General features: G+C 40.8%; 2 protein-coding genes across 2 annotated transcripts; both read right to left on the bottom strand.

The window, feature by feature from the left end:
• Window positions 1–612: 612 nt before the first annotated feature.
• On the bottom strand, window positions 613–2,965 carry rsl24d1 (ribosomal L24 domain containing 1). The gene is made up of 6 exons (XM_068723953.1): window positions 2,829–2,965; window positions 1,693–1,806; window positions 1,542–1,614; window positions 1,378–1,441; window positions 1,150–1,235; window positions 613–1,031 (listed from the first exon to the last, which is right to left on the bottom strand). The coding sequence occupies exons 1-6, from the start codon at window positions 2,907–2,909 to the stop codon at window positions 955–957; spliced, it is 495 nt and encodes a 164-aa protein (XP_068580054.1). The 5' UTR covers window positions 2,910–2,965; the 3' UTR covers window positions 613–954.
• Window positions 2,966–4,081: 1,116 nt separating this feature from the next.
• LOC137881341 (protogenin B-like) lies at window positions 4,082–19,065 on the bottom strand. Its single transcript, XM_068723245.1, has 19 exons — window positions 18,982–19,065; window positions 18,117–18,416; window positions 14,934–15,078; window positions 14,641–14,774; window positions 14,247–14,543; window positions 13,856–14,015; window positions 13,511–13,758; window positions 12,714–12,878; window positions 12,144–12,449; window positions 11,172–11,357; window positions 9,235–9,330; window positions 8,933–9,119; window positions 8,530–8,657; window positions 8,202–8,372; window positions 7,697–7,879; window positions 7,021–7,144; window positions 6,766–6,904; window positions 6,494–6,601; window positions 4,082–6,397 (listed from the first exon to the last, which is right to left on the bottom strand). Exons 1-19 carry the CDS (start codon window positions 19,046–19,048, stop codon window positions 5,987–5,989), a joined length of 3,555 nt encoding a protein of 1,184 aa, XP_068579346.1. The 5' UTR covers window positions 19,049–19,065; the 3' UTR covers window positions 4,082–5,986.
• Window positions 19,066–19,566: the final 501 nt, after the last annotated feature.

Raw genomic sequence — 19,566 nt, 5'->3', positions numbered from 1 at the left:
ACCACCCCGCCTCGCAGCTCTGGGAGTGTGAGAGAAAGAGTACACATCTGACAGAGCTGCGGGTGTGGTGGTGTTTTCTGGTGTGATCCAGGTCTCAGTTAGAGCAAGAAAGTTAAGGGAGAGCAAGGAAGCGTAACCCGAGATGAACTCAGCTTTCGGCACTGCCGACTGGCAGTTCCAGAGAGCCCCCGCCACCACTCGCTCGCCCCGAGCTGAGAGAGTAGGATAGATGAGGTTAGTGGGGTCATGGCTCCTGAAAGCTGCCCAATGTCTACGTGACCGCCGGGCAGAGGACCGGACAGAAATAGGATGCAAACACATGGTAGTACACGCTCGAGAAGTCTTAGCTTGACGAAGTCGGGCTTGAAAAAGTCGGCCTGTTGCCTTTGTTTGCCCTAGCCTTAGTTTGCCAGACGCTTAAAAGCTGACGCTTCCAGCAGTGGTTAAGTACAGCTATCTACTAATTGCTCATTGTCTGACCAATTGTCTTGGTTTTTCATACTTCTGACAAATATATTGTATATACACACACTTGCTGTGGCACCAAGTTATGTTTAATTTAGCTATGGTTATTGTGCGTTAAATGTCACAGAAAAAAGAAACAAACAACCATTACCCAAAAGAAGTTTATTACATTTTTGTTGGTTACTGTTTAACATTTTCTGCATGACTGAAATTAATTTTACTTTGCAACAGGATAAGAGTAAAGTCCCAACTACCACACAGGAAAAAAAAAAAAAAGACTGGAAGGTATGTGGTTAAATGCTGCCTTGGAGGCAGACCTTTGTTAAATCAATGCTTTCAATCCTTGTACAGCTATTTAAAACTGAATGCATTACTGTGTCGATCATCAGCCATTTGGAAATTTAAAATTCCAAAACAGAAGTACAATATAATACAAAGTCAACTTGTTTACGAGAGTCATCACACAAACAAAACTCCTTGGGTATAAGATTAGTTATCTTCATCCCCCATGTCCACGTCCTCTTGTAGCTTCTGCACCATTTTGGCTTCCATTTGTTTGGCCTTTCCTGTAAAAACAAAAACACACAATTTTAACAATGCTGAAATCACAGAAATCATAAGTATTCAGCATAGTATACTTTCTTGTGTATAACTTGGCTATTTGGTGGCTCTAAAAGTTCTTACCTGCATGTGGAGCTCTGATAAGGTGAATATTTTTCTTCACTTCGCTGATGTCCTCTTCCTTCTCCAACTGTTTGCCCTTCTTTAATCTATTAAGTGGAGGCAAACACAGCAACGGTGAGGCAAACATGGTTTTCCAAATCACATCAATACCTTATTTGTCAAATAAAAAATGGTTTAACATAAGACGGTCACTCTAAAATGAACTCAAAATATGAATGACTTGCTCACCTGTTCATGATAAATCTTGCCTGTCGTTTCCGTTTTATTTCCTCCACCCTCTTCATGGCTTCCACTGTAGAAATTAAAAGAGACACACAACTCTTCAGTTAAAAAATCAAATGACAAAACAAAATTTACCGTAAGTACATGTGAGAAAAACATTTCTGCATTACCTGTTTTGTCCCACAGACCCCTGTTGTATTTAACAGGTATATTTCTACGTTTCTCGAACTCCAGGGCGTTATCCTGAAAGAGAAGATGTTTGTTAGATAACAATAAAACAGTTTTATGACAGAGATAGTTCTCTATAGATTATCAACTTACCACGGTCAACTCCTTTCCTGTTGCCTTTCTGAATGCTTTGGTCCATCTGGTTTTTCTTGGGTTACGCTTCTTCTTGAAGTTCTTGTGGCATTTTGATTTGCAGAATCTGAATGACTACATACATTTAAAAAGAGGGACAGAACAACAAGTTATTTTAAGTTTAACTCAAGAAGAAGAATATTTTACATTAGTCAAACTTCACACACGCTCTAAGCTATCTTTATGGGCTACATATTCAAGGCATGTTTGAGGTAGTTTAGAAAACAGTGTTGTCATTAAATAGTCTGTCCACCGGAGAGAGCAAGTTTATTTTCCATCTATAAAATCTCTCACTTAGTATATCTGTCACAAAAATGCTTCTAAATAAGCGTATGAAAAAATACGATTTAGTGTGTAAAAGGGCCTAGAAAAAGACATTTGTCCAATAGCTCAGTTTCCAAAATAATATGCATTTTACATATTTATGAATGTAACAGTTTACAATTATTTACTATTACAACTGTAATAAACAGAATCTAGTTTATAAGCTACTGGGTTTTAAAAATTTACAACATTTAAGTGTACTATGAAAATAAGACTAGTACCCTTGTAAAGCTTATGTTGCATCTTTGTTGTGACTGTTAAAACCACACAAAACACAAGTGGTCATGTGTAATATTGAGGGCGTACCACACATTTGGAGCTTAAACATTAATGCAAAGTTTAAAAATATCGCTGACACAGTCTCAACCAGTTTAAGCTCCACAGATGTGGGGATGTTTATAATTCTGCAACACAGTAACGTCACCTCCAGAGGGCGCAATTACTCCACAGGCCAAACCCGAGGCCCTGCTAGTTAAATGTCCAGCTATCCACCAACTTGATTCATTTTAATCAAAGGCAGAATTGATCAAACATTTCAGAAAGTATGCCTCAACTCCACGATGTAAATAACTGAACACGGAGGTAGATGATCACCACGTTGAGTTGTTTACCGTGCAAAATAAAACCCCATGTTGGTCCCCACGTGAGCGAGAACAGCACGTTACGTTAGCATGCTAACGTTAGCCAGCTAGCTACATGGTTCAACGCTGACAGTCAAACACGAGCTTCTGTTACAGCTACAGGATTATTCAGAGTGAAACACGGGATCATACCTTGCAGTCGTTCCTTACAAACATAACCCCATGCCCGGGATACACTGGTCCCGAGCAGAAGTAACACTTTTCGATGCGCATTGTCGCCGCAGAGCTCCTGCGTGCGGCCAACGATGAAAACAAGACCGTCCCGTCGCTTCTTCTTCCTCTTCTTGGATCCTGGCTGCTGAAGCGCGTGGTAGGAATGTGCTTCCCCCTGCTGGACCTTCTGTCAAACTGCGTTTATACTTTCAATTTGTCATAGGATTCAACTTGCTGAAAAAACTACACATTGCATTGACGATTGGTAGTAAGTAGGAAGATAATTTATGTTCTTAGATGTGCTTGGACTCTCTTCCGAACTGCTGCAACTCATAATATTATAACCTCCTATTGTCCATTAGGACATCTCTATACTTTGAATATGAATACGACATTAAGAGTAAACACATTAAAAAACTTGGAAAAATAAAATATTCCAAAAAAGAGTAAACACATTAAGGAGGCAAATAATAAAATTAATTAATTACTTAATCAACTCAAGTCATTATTCTTAATTCTTATTTGATTTTTGTTTGATGTACTGTTTTATTGGAGTTCACCTTTTATAAAAAGGTTCTCTTTCTACAATTTATATTTCATAATGGCATCTTTCCACAAATCCTTTCCACTTTCCCATTCAGCCAATCATATGGAGATGTGTAGTGAAAAAAATCACATCATAATAATGAGTTGATTTCTTAATATGGACAAATGTTTGGAAGTATTTCCTAATTTGTTATATTTACAAAATTAATATTGAACACTACATTTTTCCGACTTAATTATCATGAATCCCTACAGTGTGTCTTAGAGCTGTGTTTCTTTCGCAGCTTTTTTTCTCATACAGTTGGTGAGCGTGGTGTTCACCCATCATGTGACTGTATATTGATTATGAGGTCAAAAGTAATTCTACACCTTTACACATGGTGAATGATCCAACAAAAAAGAAATGCTGTAGATATCTTTTCATTGTGAAAAGGTTTAAAAAGTGTGAGGAGACCCTCAGATGAAATCTTGACACAGTGTTGAGCATCTGGCACCGTTTCATTGTTTGTCACCTATTCTCAAGGCTGTATACACTGTTATTCAAAATATTCCTTCTTCATCTTAACCTTTCAAAAAATATTAAAAGGCTCATAAAAACAAACACGAACACAAACTCAAAGAGACAAAGTGCAACACAAATTGGTATTTTTCCAAGAACAATTTTATTATCTAGTATCTGCGATCATCTTGACAGTATCAAAAAAGTCTGTTGCAACATTTCAACACTTAAAATAATTTGTTCTGTTGCTCACTTTGGCTTAAAAGATGTATTTTGGTATTCAAAAGCAGAAATAAAATTAAAAACATAACTTAAATATCAACATTTAAGTCTACATTCTAAATCTATTTGGCACCTGAGTTAAGTCAGCAAAATTATCTGTGGCTTTCAAATTAACCTCATATAATAATGCATTACACAGACAAACTTTGAACTTGAAACCAGCCGTATTAATTTAGAAAAAATGTCACATTTAAATTGGGAAATGTTTTTGTTTACAACATCATGCTAAAAAGACAATCTAAATGAAAATATCCAATGTAACCTACGTAAATATCATTCAGGTAAAATCCCATGGTGATAAAATACAGCAGAACAGTTTGATATCTCAAGCTTAAAAAAATCTATGTAAAAATGCCTCTCTAGCAATCAAAACCATTGGAAATTATATCACATTTAAATGCAAATAATGTAAATGAAAACCAAAGAAAATCACTAAATAACAGAGACTTAATTTTTCTTTGGTTAGGATTATTTGTATTACAAAGATATAAAAAATTGATTATGTTGCTCTTCACACATAGGGTTTCCATTTGATAGTCTGAATCCTTCATTGTCACACCTGGACAGGAAATATCATGGAGAGAGAAAGAAAATTCTTCCCCATACAGCTATACTGTTGTTTCGTAACAGATGATTCTCCACACAAAGAATAAATATCATCATCTATCACTGGCAAGACAAACTGGATCTTTGGTCTTTGGTCAAATATTTCCACCTCACAGTACCAAGGATCACCTGAATGAAAAGCCATACCCATTTGAGGAAGGAGACAACTCTTTGGATAATAGCATCGGCATCACCGCTGCATTTTGCAATGGTCTAGAAGGCAAATGGAGCACAAGCCGGAGAGACTTGTGCTAAAGCTTTCACCAGAATAAAGCATCAAGAAAATTTACATTGAGTAAAGCATTCAAACCACCATTCTAAGGGAAATTTACATCATTGGCAAGAACAATATTTTGGCAAACGCACCCTTAATGTATATTCTCTATATTTTTGGTTGCCTTAGAATATCTTTTGTATTATCAAAAACTCTTTGGGTACGATTCTTCCCATCTTTGGATCTCATCTTCTATAGTATGCAAAGCCCTTTCGATATTAAGGCCATGTTAAAGCTTTGAGTTCAGTGCACTGGAAATGCCAAACGATATTGTATGATAAAGCTCAATTAGCTTGACAATATCTAATGCACTTGTTATTTTCACAACATACACCATTCAAATACAAACAATGTGAAACAAAAGCTCTTAAAACCGTGAAAATACAAAGTTCCGAAAATTCAAAAAGTGAGGACCTCTATATAATAACGTCCCAACAGAGGTTTTTAGACATGGCAAATAAAATGTTTTCACCTTGTCCCCTGAGACTGAGAAATACTGCACAATATCTGGTGAAAAGGAGGTAGTGATGTATACACAAGAACAGAACACAGGAGGTAGATAATCGGTCAAAAGGGTCCAACTTCACCCTCTGCTCCAGTGGAAAGTAATTAAATATAATGAAAATGTATCACAGTACATTTCTAACATTCTTTTTAACATTCATCATGGGTGAGCTTTGGTTTACGACAGACAACGCCAAAAAGACAAACAGGTAGAAAGTAAAGTAAAATGGAAATTAAATGTTATAACAAACATTCATACATAATCCTGAGGTAGATCCGAAGCAAAAGCACATTTCGTCCATCGCAGCAGCTGGCTTCCTGATCCCATGTGCCTCTGGAAATAACCGAGGAGCTCATCTCAGGAAGCAAACGAGGTAGAAGTGGCGTAGCTTCGGCGGCTGGAGAGCAGATCTAGGCTGGGTGACGTCAGGAGCCGACTGCTTGTGACGTGTGCAGGGCAGGATGAGAGCACTCTGAGATGCAGCAGAAGCGGATAGCATCAGGGGCAGAGTGATGGAGGTGATGGCTCAACATCTCATTTTCCACTTCAAAAGACTGTTTCAGCTCAGCGGAAGTGGGGCCATCGTCCGACACAAAAGATTCAGGTCGGGAGCTTTGGTTGGTCGAAGGGTTGCTCATCTCTTCGTTGCTTTCTTCATTGGAGTAGTGTCCAGAGTCTCCCGTCTCTTGGCTGCCCTCACTGGTGTGAGAGCTCTCAGAGTGATACGGTCCATAGATGATCTCCCGGGACGAAGGTGGCAAGGGCGCCGAGCCTAACTGTTCCTCATACCTCAAAACTGTTTTGCCAGTCTCATACAAGCTGGCTCTCCTCTCAGCCTAATGGGATAGAGACGACCAAATTGAATTTCAGATAAAAAAAGAAATCTGACTGACAAAAAATCGGATTGACCAGAATAATGTTGCATCACTTACATCACTTTCAGCTGGATTCCTGATCTCCCTCTTGAGGAGCAGCCACCTCTTGCTTTGATTCTTGCTGCTGATAGGACCGGCACTATTTAAGACCATATTAGCTTCATCCTGTGACAAATGAGAAAACATATGAGAAACGCAGATTCTTTTCATGGTCATGTGCTCTTTTGACCAATGAACATTACTACACATGACTGTGAAACTTAAAAATGAATTAAATTAAGAATCATTATCACAAGATCATTCACTCTCTCTCTCTTTGTTTGGCTCACCTTGGTATCTCGAAAGTGGTGACTTATCATGGGTATAAGGGCCTCAACGTTCTCTCTGTGGTGTTCATTGGGCAGAGACAAACCCGCATGTGGACCGTCAGCAGCTCCCACAGCAATGACTTTGTGACTGGAGGATTTCCTATGAGTCATTCAAAGATAATAATGTAAACAAATGTCCGAAAGAAAAGATTGCTTATGTTTTCTAAAGTAATTGTCAACAGTTTTTCATTATTGCAAAATGATCATAATCAGTACCTTGGTCTGCCCTTACTGATGAGGATTAAGGCACACATAACAATACAGGCCAAGGCGATGCTCACACCAACAATGATCCCTGTCATAGACCTCTGGTCTATGTGGTAGAGACCATCAGAGAGGACTGGAAGATAAAAAAGCAGTGTTTCAGATGAGAAATTATTACACATTCCCTAAAACTATTGAAAGAAAATTAATAAACAGGAGAGATGTTTTTGGTTATTAATTAATAGGGTTGCCAAGCGTTGCTGACCTACGCCTCCTAGTGGTTTGTTTCCTACCAGAGAGGAACCTTAATTTACTGCCCATAGACCAGTTTTACTAATGACTATGAATCCATACTGAAGTCAAAGTACATCACCTCACAGTAAAAATGCACTTTGTCACAAGATACATAGATTTAATGAAGCTGGCATAGATTTAATGAAGCAACTTAATCAAATTAAGCCTAAGTAGAGGCACTAAGTGGTATCAAAACCCTAATATTACATTATACCCTGAGAGAAATTAAAACCATTACATTTCAAGCTAAGAATACTAACATCAGAGTATAGCTTTGCTTTCATATAATTATAAACGTCCTGCCACATAACTAGCAGCTTTATATAACAGATGAATGAACTCATCAAGATGAGACACCTCTATCATGTATGCTCCAGTGTTTAATGATGCTTGCCTGTTGTATCGAGGAAGTTGTCGGAGTGCCTGGGGTTCTTGCTGCGGTGGGTGTTTCCACGCTTCAGTGCCAGCTCCACAATGTTAGAGAAAGGCCCGTCACCGACCTGGTTGGAGGCAGAGATTTTCACCAGGTAAACGTTCCCGGCCTCCAACTTCTCCAGCAGGGCCATTGTGTGGCTCCCTGTAAACAAAAACAGCAAGGATTAGAAATACAGAAAACTGATACTGGTGCAATTAATGCTGCATGAATATCTGTTTACAGCACGTATAATTTTTTACAGGTATATCTGAAGCTGGGGAGTTCAGATGATACAAAACCCACTACAACTTGGGGTGAGAGAAGGTTCCTATGTGTTTGGTGATACACAATCTACAGGGAAATATATATTGAAATATATATTGAAATATATCTTTATGAAATGTCAATGTGATTTCTGTAGGTGCTTGTAAGAGGCACATATTTCACTGACTTTACAGAAAACACGATCCAGTCCACTACTCACCCTCCCTCTGCAATATTTGCCAGCGTCCCGCCATCCAGGCTTTCTGGGAAGCGTACAGGATGGTATAGCGCGTAACCACCACATTGGGCTCTATGGGCTCCCTCCAGGACACCAGAGCAGTGTCATCCTCGATCAGACTTACTCGCACTCCTGCTGGTGGGTGGCTAGGTGCTGCACACAGAGAAATCACATTCACAATAAACAACACTTGCTAAGAAATGTTGTGAGAAATACGCGATTATCTGATTTGAGTCCGGACAGCAGAGGGGGTTGGATACACAGCAACATAGTCATGACAAAATGATGTTACAGTAATTTACATTATTACCTGCTGGCAGAGTCTGATGGTAAAACACAGAACTCCAGGGACTCGACATCTGGTCCACATGAAGACGCACAACAAACTCATAGCGAGTGTTTGAATCCAAATTCTGAACCATCACACTCTGTCTGGTACTGTGGGCAGACAACATTCATACATTATGGACATTTGGCAGACAATAATCCAGAGATACTGACTGCTATAAAATGTGAGAATGTAGGGTAAGCTTAAATACTTATATCATCATTACAAACAGCAAATTATATAATTACAAGGGCACAAGCAAAATTCATAAACATGCGCTATAACATAATGTTAACACTTGTGCAAACTAACCAAAAGATCTTTTGGAGTTTTATTCATTATGTCAGATGTAAATTTCTGATTTTTTGGGGGGTTCTCAGCTTACGTTTGAAGGTAGCGTATAGCAGAGGCATTGTGGGTGCCCACAGGTGTACAACGGACTGTATAGCTGACAGCCTTTCCTGGGGGGAAAGCAGGACGGCTCCAGCTTAAAGACACTGCAGATGAATTGTTGGCGAAGACAGTCACGTGACCTGGAGGCGGAGGGGCTGCTGCCAGTTGGTCTCTAGCCGCTGAACAATGCAAACAAAATGCATATTTTCGTCACATTCCTCAATTTGAGAAAAGGTTTGAATTCCATTTTAAGTTGTAAGACTTTTGAAACAAGCAACAGAGAAATATACTTACACACACATCCCGGGGTACTAATTGTTTGGTCTGTCTGATAGCCATCTCCAGCTTGACTTACAGCCAGGATCTTAACATGATACTTTCTTCTTGGGTCTGAAACAAAAATAATACATTTTCAACCATTTCTGCCCATGTTGCTTAACCTATAACTGAAGGTTGGTCAAACTGACGTTACAATAATCGCATAAAGCAGCTTTTTAGCATTTTTTAATAGTCCAATAGGGGCCAAACAAGAATTCCAAACTCTAAAATATATCCATTAAAATACCAGAGTTGATGGTTAACAAATAGAGCAGCATCTTTTTTTTTTTTTAAAAAAGGGCAGACACTTTGACAATTAGCTGCAGGAGAGGACGCTTGTAGGTCATAAATGGCCATTCCTTATGCATGGACAATGCATGGTCTCCTGAGTAACCCCAACCTCTCATTTATCATGTGTTGTCATGTGTAAGGAGCATGAGAAAAATCAACCAGCCCCAAGGTCCAGTAAATATGGTGACATGATCAATAAGCTCAATAAAAATTATCACAAAAAATTTTCTTTCCCTTTTGACAGCCTATAAAGATTTTACAACTATAAAACCCTATCAGCACTAGGTTGTGTTTTCAAAAACAATACAAACAAATCACACAAATTGAGGACAACAACAGAGGTGAGATTAGGTAAAACTTGAAAAAGTAATTAAGGGAAATACAAGGCTGTATCAAGTACTGAATGAAAGACATCAGCAAGATCGTTGGGGCCTGGGGTTGGGAAACTTGTTTGAAACGTGAGTGTTAAGATTTGTTTATGCCTCTGGTGTGAAAGGTCAGCCTTTAGGTATTGACCAGTGAAGGCGATGTGTCCAGGCCTGCTGTGGGGGGCTGGGCCAGGGGCAGCGTTCAGCTGCTGGGATCCTAGGCCCATGGGACTGGGGGGCTTTGACTGGGGTCACCAGGTCAGGCCAAGATAGAACAGAAGGAATCTGGGCGCAGGACTGTGGGAGAGGAGCTGGGCCCCTTTTGTTCCCCCTTTCACGTCCTTCCTACTGGCCTTGTGTTATAGCCTTCAACTTGGAGCAACGCAGAAAGAAACATGGCTCCAAAACAGAACGTATATTGAGATTAGTGATATGGAACCAATCACAGCAGTTGTGTGATTATCAATATAGAATCAAACTGAAGTGTTCTTACAGATCGAGCAAGGTATTACTACAAAATCATTTTTATTAAAAACGGTTCTGAATAATCTATCCATTGTTAATTTAACCTTTTGGATATGAACTGTTTAGGAAGTGCACTGTGCTTAAAGACTCACATCAGACAAAATTATATTGTGAACAGTTTTGATGGCCTTGGTTAATGCTGCATATAGATTGCTGAGGGCTATTGACATGGACAGCAAAGATGACCGGTGGGGGCAGGGTCCTAAGCAGGACTGCTGTCTCACGGCTAGAGGTCAGTGGCTCGGTCCAGCTTTGGCCAGTCCCAGGGGTCTTTGTTTGTGTGCTTCAGTGTCCAGCTAAAAGGGGTAGTGGCCAGGGTCTTACAGGGCAGGTCTGGCCCTGGATAGAACACAATGGCCAGGGATAATTATGCAAGCCTCAGGATGGGAAACGGTGGTGGGAGGGACATCTGGATCCTGACCTATAACCCCGGGAGCCTGCTCTCACACAATACTGCAGCCAGACTGCAGGGGCTACTGCTTAGGCAAGAGAGGTCAGCCCATATTGATCAGGACAGAGGGCAAAATGCAAATATAGCTTCCAACTGTCCATTGAATTAAATTGGGAATGAATTGAGTGAGAACCCTTCGGTCACTCTCTGTTGTCTCTACACCAAATTTACAGGTCTAGATGGTGAAACATAGTGAAATATACACATTATATGTTTCTCATCCACTCCACTATCCCATCATCTCACAAATAGACGGCTATGACAAGTGGATCACTCACCAAGGCCACTGATGGTGTAGGTATAGGTTTGAGCCTGCAGCTGGATGATGGGCTGCTCCGGTTGGCCTTCCTCATGGTAACACAGCCGGTAACCCTGCACAACCACAGATTGTGGGGAGGTTTGCCAGCGGGCCACAATGGAGGTGCAGTTAAGCGGCTCAAGTTGAAGAGTAGGGGCTGAAGGCACTATGGGGCAGAGACAGCGAAAATGTTATCAATAAAAAATGCTGAGCACAAAGGAAGACTAAACAAAAAACAACAGGACATTGGGTATTGAAAAAGAATGGATGGATGGAGGACCATCTCATTAATACAATGGTTTTGGTGTGAACTAGTTATTATCTAAGCTGCACATTACATTTTGGGAGAATTTTCATTCACCAGCATTCATGTTTTTTGATCTTGCTCTCAAATAACAAGTATAATTCTGTCGGCTGTGCTGCTCTTCAACACCTAAATATATAACCAAACTTTTGAAAACAAGAAGTCCAGCTTTGGTGGACAAACAGCCTCCCCCAACACACCGGGCCATGAAAAGAGGCTATTCTTTCCCCCACATAGATGCCTGAGGCCCTCTCTTTATGACCCATGACTGAGGCCACTCTAACATCACTGACAGCGAAGGGCAAAGGTTCCTGGGTAACCAACACAAAGAGTGTGGGACAATGCTACAAGAGCAAACTCTAGTCATAAGCCAGCCACTCTGCATGAGCTCTAGTGATCCTCCTGGTATTCTAAGAGCAGCAAAACAGCAACTCAACAAAAGCAAAGCATAGCCAGTTACAATTTTGGCATCAAGTGATTCTATTACTCTACAGCAACCTGTTGTTTGCCTATTACCTTGCTGAAGATGCCTGATTTTGACCCATAAGAATAAATTAAATTATGCATGAAAACTTGCAAAAAAATAACTGAACAAACCTGCTCTATACAACCAGACAACATTTCTGTTTCAGCCTTCTGCAGGTTTACCTTTGCTGCTGGAGGTCTTAGGTGTGCGGTGCGAGGTCCATGTAGAAGGCTCACACCAGCCCACACGGGTGGCTGCAGCCATGCGAAGCAGGTAGATGGTGTCAGGCTGCAGGCCCTCCAGCAGATATTCGGTGCTGTTCTGAGGTAACTCCACAGAGGTGACAGCGCTGTCCGTGGCTGTACGATAGGATAGTCTGTATGCAGACAACCGACCGCGGCTCACCTTGGCGGGCAGCGGCTGCCAAATCACCTGAATGTCCGTGGAGCTCTGGCTGATCAGACTTAGCTCTGGGGTACGCAAAGGCACTGTGGATGGACATGGATATGAAAATATACTTGACTCTGATGTGGTGATGGATTCATTTAGAATACAAACATGAATGGCAACAACCAAACTGTCAGATAGCTATATATTGACAAATTGTTGCTGTTGGTGAGTAGAAAATTGCCCATCCCCCTTATTTCCCCTCAAAATGTGCTCTGTACACACATCCCTAGCATGCATGTTAGCTTAACAACCAGAGTGATTTATTGCAAGGAATGTTGGGAGACTCAATGCTCTATGCTTACCATCCTCCAAGGTATGCTGACTGACTTGGTCTGACATACGACTGGCTCCCATTGGCATATAAGCCACGATGTAAAAGCTGTAGTTTCGAGCTGACTCAAGGTCATCGATGATATAACTGGTCGTGTCGTTGCCAATAACAACTTGGTATTCTTCGTTGTTTAGACCTGACATGGAACAGATCATAAAGTGGGTTAGGAAATGGCTTAAGATTATCCAAAGAACAAGAGACTTCTATGAAAGGTTGTCCGACATGTGCCATGTAAACAGTCAGTGTTTTGAAAGGCTTGATGTCGGCAGTTTCAGAATGTTACTCATCTTTTCTATAAACATTTGTAACACAAGTCACAGCTACATAACTTCCTCCAGGGGTCTTAATGCAAACCTAATTAAACATCTGAAAATGTGTTTACTGCAAAGGCAGATTTATCTTAACAGAGTTACTTAACTGTTAGGTTAATGCTTTAGGTTTAATGCTACTGGTTTGCAAGACTATGAGGCTTTTAAAAAGATACCCTGTCCCTTTAACTGCATGCAGAATGAGCTGGGGAGTGGACAATGGGCTGGCTAAACCTGTTGTTATTTCAGTGAAGTTGCCATTCTGAGTCCTCCTTGACCTCTGCTCTGTGCAGCAACAACAGATGGCCTTCACCAAGGAAAGATTATCACATGTGAGCGTGAGATAGCTTATTGTGGTTGACTGTGATCGTGCATCTTTTCACACCTTCACAACTCCCAGTTCACAACAGATTAAATTAAACTTTTAACAAAATTAAGTGTTTCTTCCTTTTGGTCTCACCTTCAGCCTTCATGTAATGGATGGAGTAGGCAATGACTTTGTCTGCATTGTAGAGCGGTCTTTCCCAGGCCAGTAAGATAGCAGAGCTTGAGATGGTCTCAGCATGAGTATTTCTTGGTGCACTGGGCCTGTCCTCGGACATGACAACAATAAGGCGAGCCAAGGACAGCACAGAACCCTGTTCACTCTCTGCCATGCACTGATAGATGGCATCATCTTCAGGGATGATCTGGGTAATCACCAATTTACTGCGAAGCAATAAACACAATATTAACAATCAGAACTAACCTCAAGAAATTCAATCGTAACTGATTATTTTCACGGTACTCTGTTTGATTGCAATACCTGTTGTACATCTTAATCCTTCCATTTAAGTGAACTTCTTCTCCATTCTTTAGCCACCTGATGCGTGGCAGGGGCACTCCCTCTGCTTGGCACATAAACCGGGCAGTGCCTGCTCTTGGACGGGTCTGGCTCTCGGGCCTCTCGACAATGGATGGTGGCACTAAAGCAGAGGAGTAAGAGAAAAATTATGAAAACACAGGCTATCGCATTCTATTTATTAGCCCACAAAACACTAATTGTGTGGCATCTTGCAAATAACACTTTCTCTCCAAGCAGGCGTGGACTTATTCTTTGGGTATAAAATGAGTTCCATCTGCAAAAGCTTTTGTTGTGTTAAGGCATATGGAATGTGAGAACCAGTGCTGCATAACTACTTCAGAGTTTACTGTACCTAGAACTGTGAGGTTGGCTGCAGCAATAGTGTAGTTGCGGGTTCCAGGGGTGGTGGCCCTGCAGAGGTAGACTCCACTGTGCTTGGAACTGACATCAGTAATAACAAGGTTTCCATTGCCCAGCACTTTGGCGTTGTATACATCAATGGGTTTACTGTCAGCACGGCTCCAGGAGATGATGGGCCAGGGATTGCCTGTGGCCACACACTCCAGCACCACAGTTTGGTGAAGAGAAACTGTGACATTCTGAGGTCCTGCAATGATTCTGGGCCTCTGACGTGGTTTAGGGCCTGCACCTTCACAAGAAAAGGAAAATGTTAAAAAATCAATTGCCTATATAATATGATTGTTTAATGCTCATTTCTAAAAATCCAGGCAATGCAGTCTCTGTACCTTGGTTGACTGTCAGTGTGGCCTCGCTACTCTTCAAACGGCTACCGATGTTAGTTGCCACACATCGATACTGTCCAGCATCTTCCAATTGTACATTGTGAATCTGAAGGACTCCGTTGGGCAAAACTGTTATTCTGGGAACAAACAACGGTACGATTAGGGTCAAACTGGGGGGTATATGTAGACAGCAACAGAATTTGGGAGCTGCTTCTATATTAGAAATACATGTTGTCCAGAAAACAAGTGGATTATACAATGGTGTCTAAAATGACTCAAGGCGTGTTGACAGGTACCTGTCTGTTCGTAGTGGTAATGTGCTTTGGTTGAGCTCCCAGGTGATGGTTGCAGGAGGGCTGGAGGTGACAGCACAGGAGAATCGTGCCAATGAGCCCTCAGTCACCACCATAGGCACAGGATGCAACACAAACTCTGAGATACCTGTGGAAAAAAATGTATCAATCAAGGTCAAAATATCAGCAGTAGAATATTTCAACTAAAACGTTATTCATTAGTTTATTATGAAATCAACTAGCAGTTGTTTTAGTAGTTGGCTGCTGAATTCAATATCGTAATATAATTATTCACAGCAATTTGTTTTGTGGTTATTTGTGTTTATCACTAAATATAGCATTTTCTTTCAATATTTGGTAAAGCATTATACATTATGCATGCAAAGCCCTGACTTTGATGGATGTTAACTGATTGTATGAAAAGAATTGATCTTTGGAAGACACCATGATCTTGGTTGTGGGCAGATGAGCTATCAGGTCCCAGACTGACCAGCTGGTCCAATCAATGGATCAATGGAAGAATGACACTGAATGATGCATTGTTATAGATAAAAACTAATCAAGTCCCTTTGCATAAGAAGGATTGCCAGCAACCAATAGGAACATAAAACTATCAAAAATTATTTTGAAATTTATTTTTTTTCTTTCTTGCAGAATTCAGGGATGTTATATTTACACAGGAAAAAAGCCATTTTGTCAGATTCATGTTGTACATATTTTATAGCTATCTATGCATATGTGAATGTTATGCTTACAACCTGCCATGTAGACACTGATTAAGTAGACTTTAAAATGACTAAAACAACTGTGACAAAGTTGCTGAGTCACATTCTGTTCATGTGTATTTAAAAAGCTTTTCAATAATCACCACAAGTAACAACCCCCAATCTGCATTTGTCTCCAGAATACTCTGTAAAATATGACCAATGACCTGTATTCATTAAGGTGGTAACTCTCTCCCTTCCCCCTCACTCACAGGAAGGAAGTCAATATCATGTTAAAGAAAATCAATACCCTGTTCCCCCACTGGAGCTCCACATTTAAATACTCAGCTCTGGGAAATCCAAATTAAAGAGCAATCCTTTAATTCAAGACCTAATCTCATCAATATTACACAAATAAACTGAAGATCCTGCATGTGAAGTGCATTAGGGAGTAGGTCTAAACCAGGGCAAATGATCCTTTAGGGTTTGTTTGTGAATTATTCCACTGGAATGGCAGTAGGTTTGCTTTAGCGTGAACACATGACAACCAATCCCAAATTATGTTTCAATGGTCAGCATTTCGATGAAGTTTGGAATGATCCCTTTATTCTGTCTAAGACAACATAGCTGACTGGTGATCATGGAAAGCCCTCAACACCAGGTAAGTTAAAAACAGTAAGTTGTTTACTCTGCACTGGGAGATAACCGTCTTCACTCGTGCTGGGATCAGTGATGTAGGTGGTGGGTGTGGCCTGCACAGACTGATCCGCTAATATGGTCACCTCTGTTGTAAAGAACAAATCAATGTCTAGGTCAAACAGCACAAAGGTTACTCTAAAGAGGTCAAAGTTTGCTTCAACCCCCTGTCCATTCAATTTGAACCCAAACTGGGAGCCAGATCGAAGTCAGTTTACCATTAGTCTACAGAAGAGGATCTTGTAATCTGTATGTTTTGTGTATATATGTGTATATCACGTATCAAATGCTACAAAAGTATAAAATTACAGTGGCAAAGCACATGTGTACTTAATTTGAGGATATTGTAAGAAATATATGACAGATAGCTGACACCTCTTTAAATCCAAGAGGTGCTGAAACTAGTGATGTAGTTCCTAGAACAACAAGGGGAATACCTCCTGAATGTAAATATGTTTTGAAAGGATCATCTCTTTTTACTGGAATATCAGGCCTGTTCAACCACATGACAAACTGGGCTTTCTTTAACAAAAGGGATCTGCTTGACAGGGCAACAGAGGGACTGATCCAGTGAAAGGGATTGTGGGCTGTGAGAAGGAACAGCAGGGCAGCCCAGCCAGAGCAGGCCTGTGACATCACAAAGGCTTTCCCTGCTGACCCCTGACCCACAGGACCTCTGGACAGAAGGGGAGCACAGAGGAGGCCCATCCTCCACTCCCTGCCTCCCTACAGCTGACCAAAAAAACCTTTAACCCTTTCAGTGACAAAGGCTGGACACCAGGCCAAACTTGACTTTTGAGGCGTTTTTATGTGGTCGTGCATTTTTTTTGTTGCCCTTTAAAAGATTGACAACAATTGCAATATATAATATCCTGTTGGTATTTTCTGTTACTATAAATCTCTTCCTGTGTGATAATTGTATCTAGGTCTTCATAGTTTTCTGTTGAGTATTGGGACATATTGCCCCACACTTTCTAACCTCAGTGTCAGTGTCAAAATCAGTATATTTCAGAAGGTCATGCTAGTTTCCATGACACTGGTCAAGGGATGTCCCTTCTAAGACCTGTGAAAAGTGTCCATGGTAGACCAGGCCCATTGAATAGACACAGCTGTCCTATCCACTGATATGTGGACAAACAAATGCCCTGAAAAGCAAGCCTTTTCTTCTGGTGGGGTTAGGGTTACTCCAAACAAAAGCTATAAGCCAAGTGGCCTTTCAGAGATTCCTCTGTGCAGCAGACCATTCAGCAATTACACAGAGCCGTAGTCTGCAGTGACAATGCAATCCCACTAACATAAGAAGAGAGAAGGCAAATTTTTTAATGTTTTGACAATGTTTCCTGGGTACTTCCATAAGTGTGCAAGTGTTGTGTTTCCTCAAAACAGGGAACAGACAGTGTACTCAGACTCAGGGCTGCCTGTTTATGGAGTATTTATGAGCTTTTAGATTGACTCCCCATCTACCTTTAACTGTCTCTTAAAATGAGCCTATAACTGCACTGACAGCTTTAAACTCAAGCATGACTAAGTCTGAACAACCTCCAATAACATTGAAACTCAGACTTTAAAGGTGTTTCCTCAGTAAAGAAAAAAAGAGTGGGGTGGGGTACATCTGCTTCCCATCTCCAGGTTAATAACCCATGAACTTGCCATTCTGATGCCTGCATGTTGACATGACAAAGTGGATATCACCAACAAGTTTAACCCATCCTTCCAACAGTTGAAAGCAGGATTAGGTCCATGTTAGCTCCCAGAGAATCCCTTTCCCTCTGAGCTCCATACTTACTTGCGATAGTCAGACGTGATCTTTGGCTTAGGATAGCTCCATATTTGTTCTGGGAGAGGCACTGGTAGAATCCTTCATCTGAATCCTCCTTGGTATGCTTTATCTTTGGTATGTACAAGGAGCCGTTGGGCAGAAACTGTATGTGCTCACTTTCTGCCAACTTGACTCCATTCTTCAGCCATTTGATTGTGACTGGAGGCAGCCCATGAGCCTGACAGTCCAAGACAGCAGGGTCCTGTGGCAGTAAGGTAACATCACTGGGCTCTGTGATGAAGGACAACTCGCTGAAACATAAAACACCTGGAGGAAAAGAATGGGACCACTAGTAAAGAGTGCAAAATACAGATTACATGTAATATTACAAGAAAATGACATTGATGTTATAAAAAAAGTTTTAGAAAAAGCACACAGAATGGAGTTGTCGATATTAATTTCTTAGTATGACACTGTGTAAAGCAGCTCTATTAGGGTGGTTACCATTGATGTATAATGTGCTATCCTAATAAATAAAAACACTATTTATCTCTCAGAAACAGTGATGTAATAGTTTGGTATGGTGTCTTAATATTTGCTTTGGTTAAGTTATCTTTAATAACAGAAAAACACAGGACTATTAGAAAGAATACAGTTAAAGAACAACCTGTTCAGTAATCTCATTTTAGTCAATGTTCAGAAAACAATTAACTAAATAGTTGCATATGTCTGCTAGGAACAATAACGTTAAACTAAAAATATATACGCATGTAACGCTAACAATACGCATTAAGCCATCAACAGTGCGTGCGCGGACCTCTTATCAGGTCAGCACGTACAGGTTATAGTAACAACGATAACATCAGTAACAAAAACAAAACAACACACTTACTTGATAAAGGAAGAAACAAAACAATAAACAGCCAGTGCTGGTGGACCTTCATCTTAAACTTCGCCATTCATCCGGATTTTTGTGTCATTCTCTCCCACCGCGATCCGCCGCTGCCCTGCGTGCTGTCCGTATATCCCCAAAAGCACTTCTGCCAGCAACAGAGGACCGACGGCTCTACTGGGGTGCCGAGGGGCCCCCACCCTCGCCTCTTTACGCATGCGCAGACAGTACGGAGCAGAAGCAAGTGTGTGTCTCCAACAACTGAGGTCTGGGGACCCAAGGGGCCTCCAGGTGGAACTGTCACAAGACAGCAACTGGAAAAATGAAATTCATTGCACCTTCAGGATGATGTGATGATCAGAGATGTTAGTTCTTTCTTTCTAGAGCCTCGTCTGGAGGTGACACTAGCAGCAAAGATGTCCAAGAAGTCCTGTGTTGGCTGATAATATGTATCTATATTCACATAAATTTGGTTATTTGGTTATTTGACAGACATTACTCTGCACTTTGGCAGACACGCTTGAACGTATAGTTTGTTCCGTTAGTATTCTTGAGTTTTGCCTCTTCTATGCGTTATCTGTCCAT

The sequence above is a fragment of the Cebidichthys violaceus genome, unplaced genomic scaffold, assembly GCF_023349555.1.
Source record: "Cebidichthys violaceus isolate CVI_PGR_0920_01 unplaced genomic scaffold, fCebVio1.0.p SCAF_3, whole genome shotgun sequence".
NCBI classification, from domain to species: domain Eukaryota; kingdom Metazoa; phylum Chordata; class Actinopteri; order Perciformes; family Stichaeidae; genus Cebidichthys; species Cebidichthys violaceus.
Note: the sequence above shows the minus strand (reverse complement) of the source record. Positions and strands in the feature narration are given on the sequence as shown.

What these genes read in the sequence shown, in the direction of transcription:
- LOC137881341 (XM_068723245.1), bottom strand. Translation starts at nt 19,048, where the DNA reads ATGGCGAAGTTTAAGATGAAGGTCCACCAGCACTGGCTGTTTATTGTT. An exon ending in TTACCACTACGAACAGACAG is followed by an intron (nt 14,775 to 14,933) that starts GTACCTGTCAAC and finishes GTTTGTTCCCAG; the next exon opens with AATAACAGTTTTGCCCAACG. An exon ending in TAAGACCTCCAGCAGCAAAG is followed by an intron (nt 11,358 to 12,143) that starts GTAAACCTGCAG and finishes TCTGCCCCATAG; the next exon opens with TGCCTTCAGCCCCTACTCTT.
- rsl24d1 (XM_068723953.1), bottom strand. Translation starts at nt 2,909, where the DNA reads ATGCGCATCGAAAAGTGTTACTTCTGCTCGGGACCAGTGTATCCCGGG. An exon ending in GCAAGATTTATCATGAACAG is followed by an intron (nt 1,236 to 1,377) that starts GTGAGCAAGTCA and finishes TCCACTTAATAG; the next exon opens with ATTAAAGAAGGGCAAACAGT. An exon ending in TATCAGAGCTCCACATGCAG is followed by an intron (nt 1,032 to 1,149) that starts GTAAGAACTTTT and finishes TTGTTTTTACAG; the next exon opens with GAAAGGCCAAACAAATGGAA.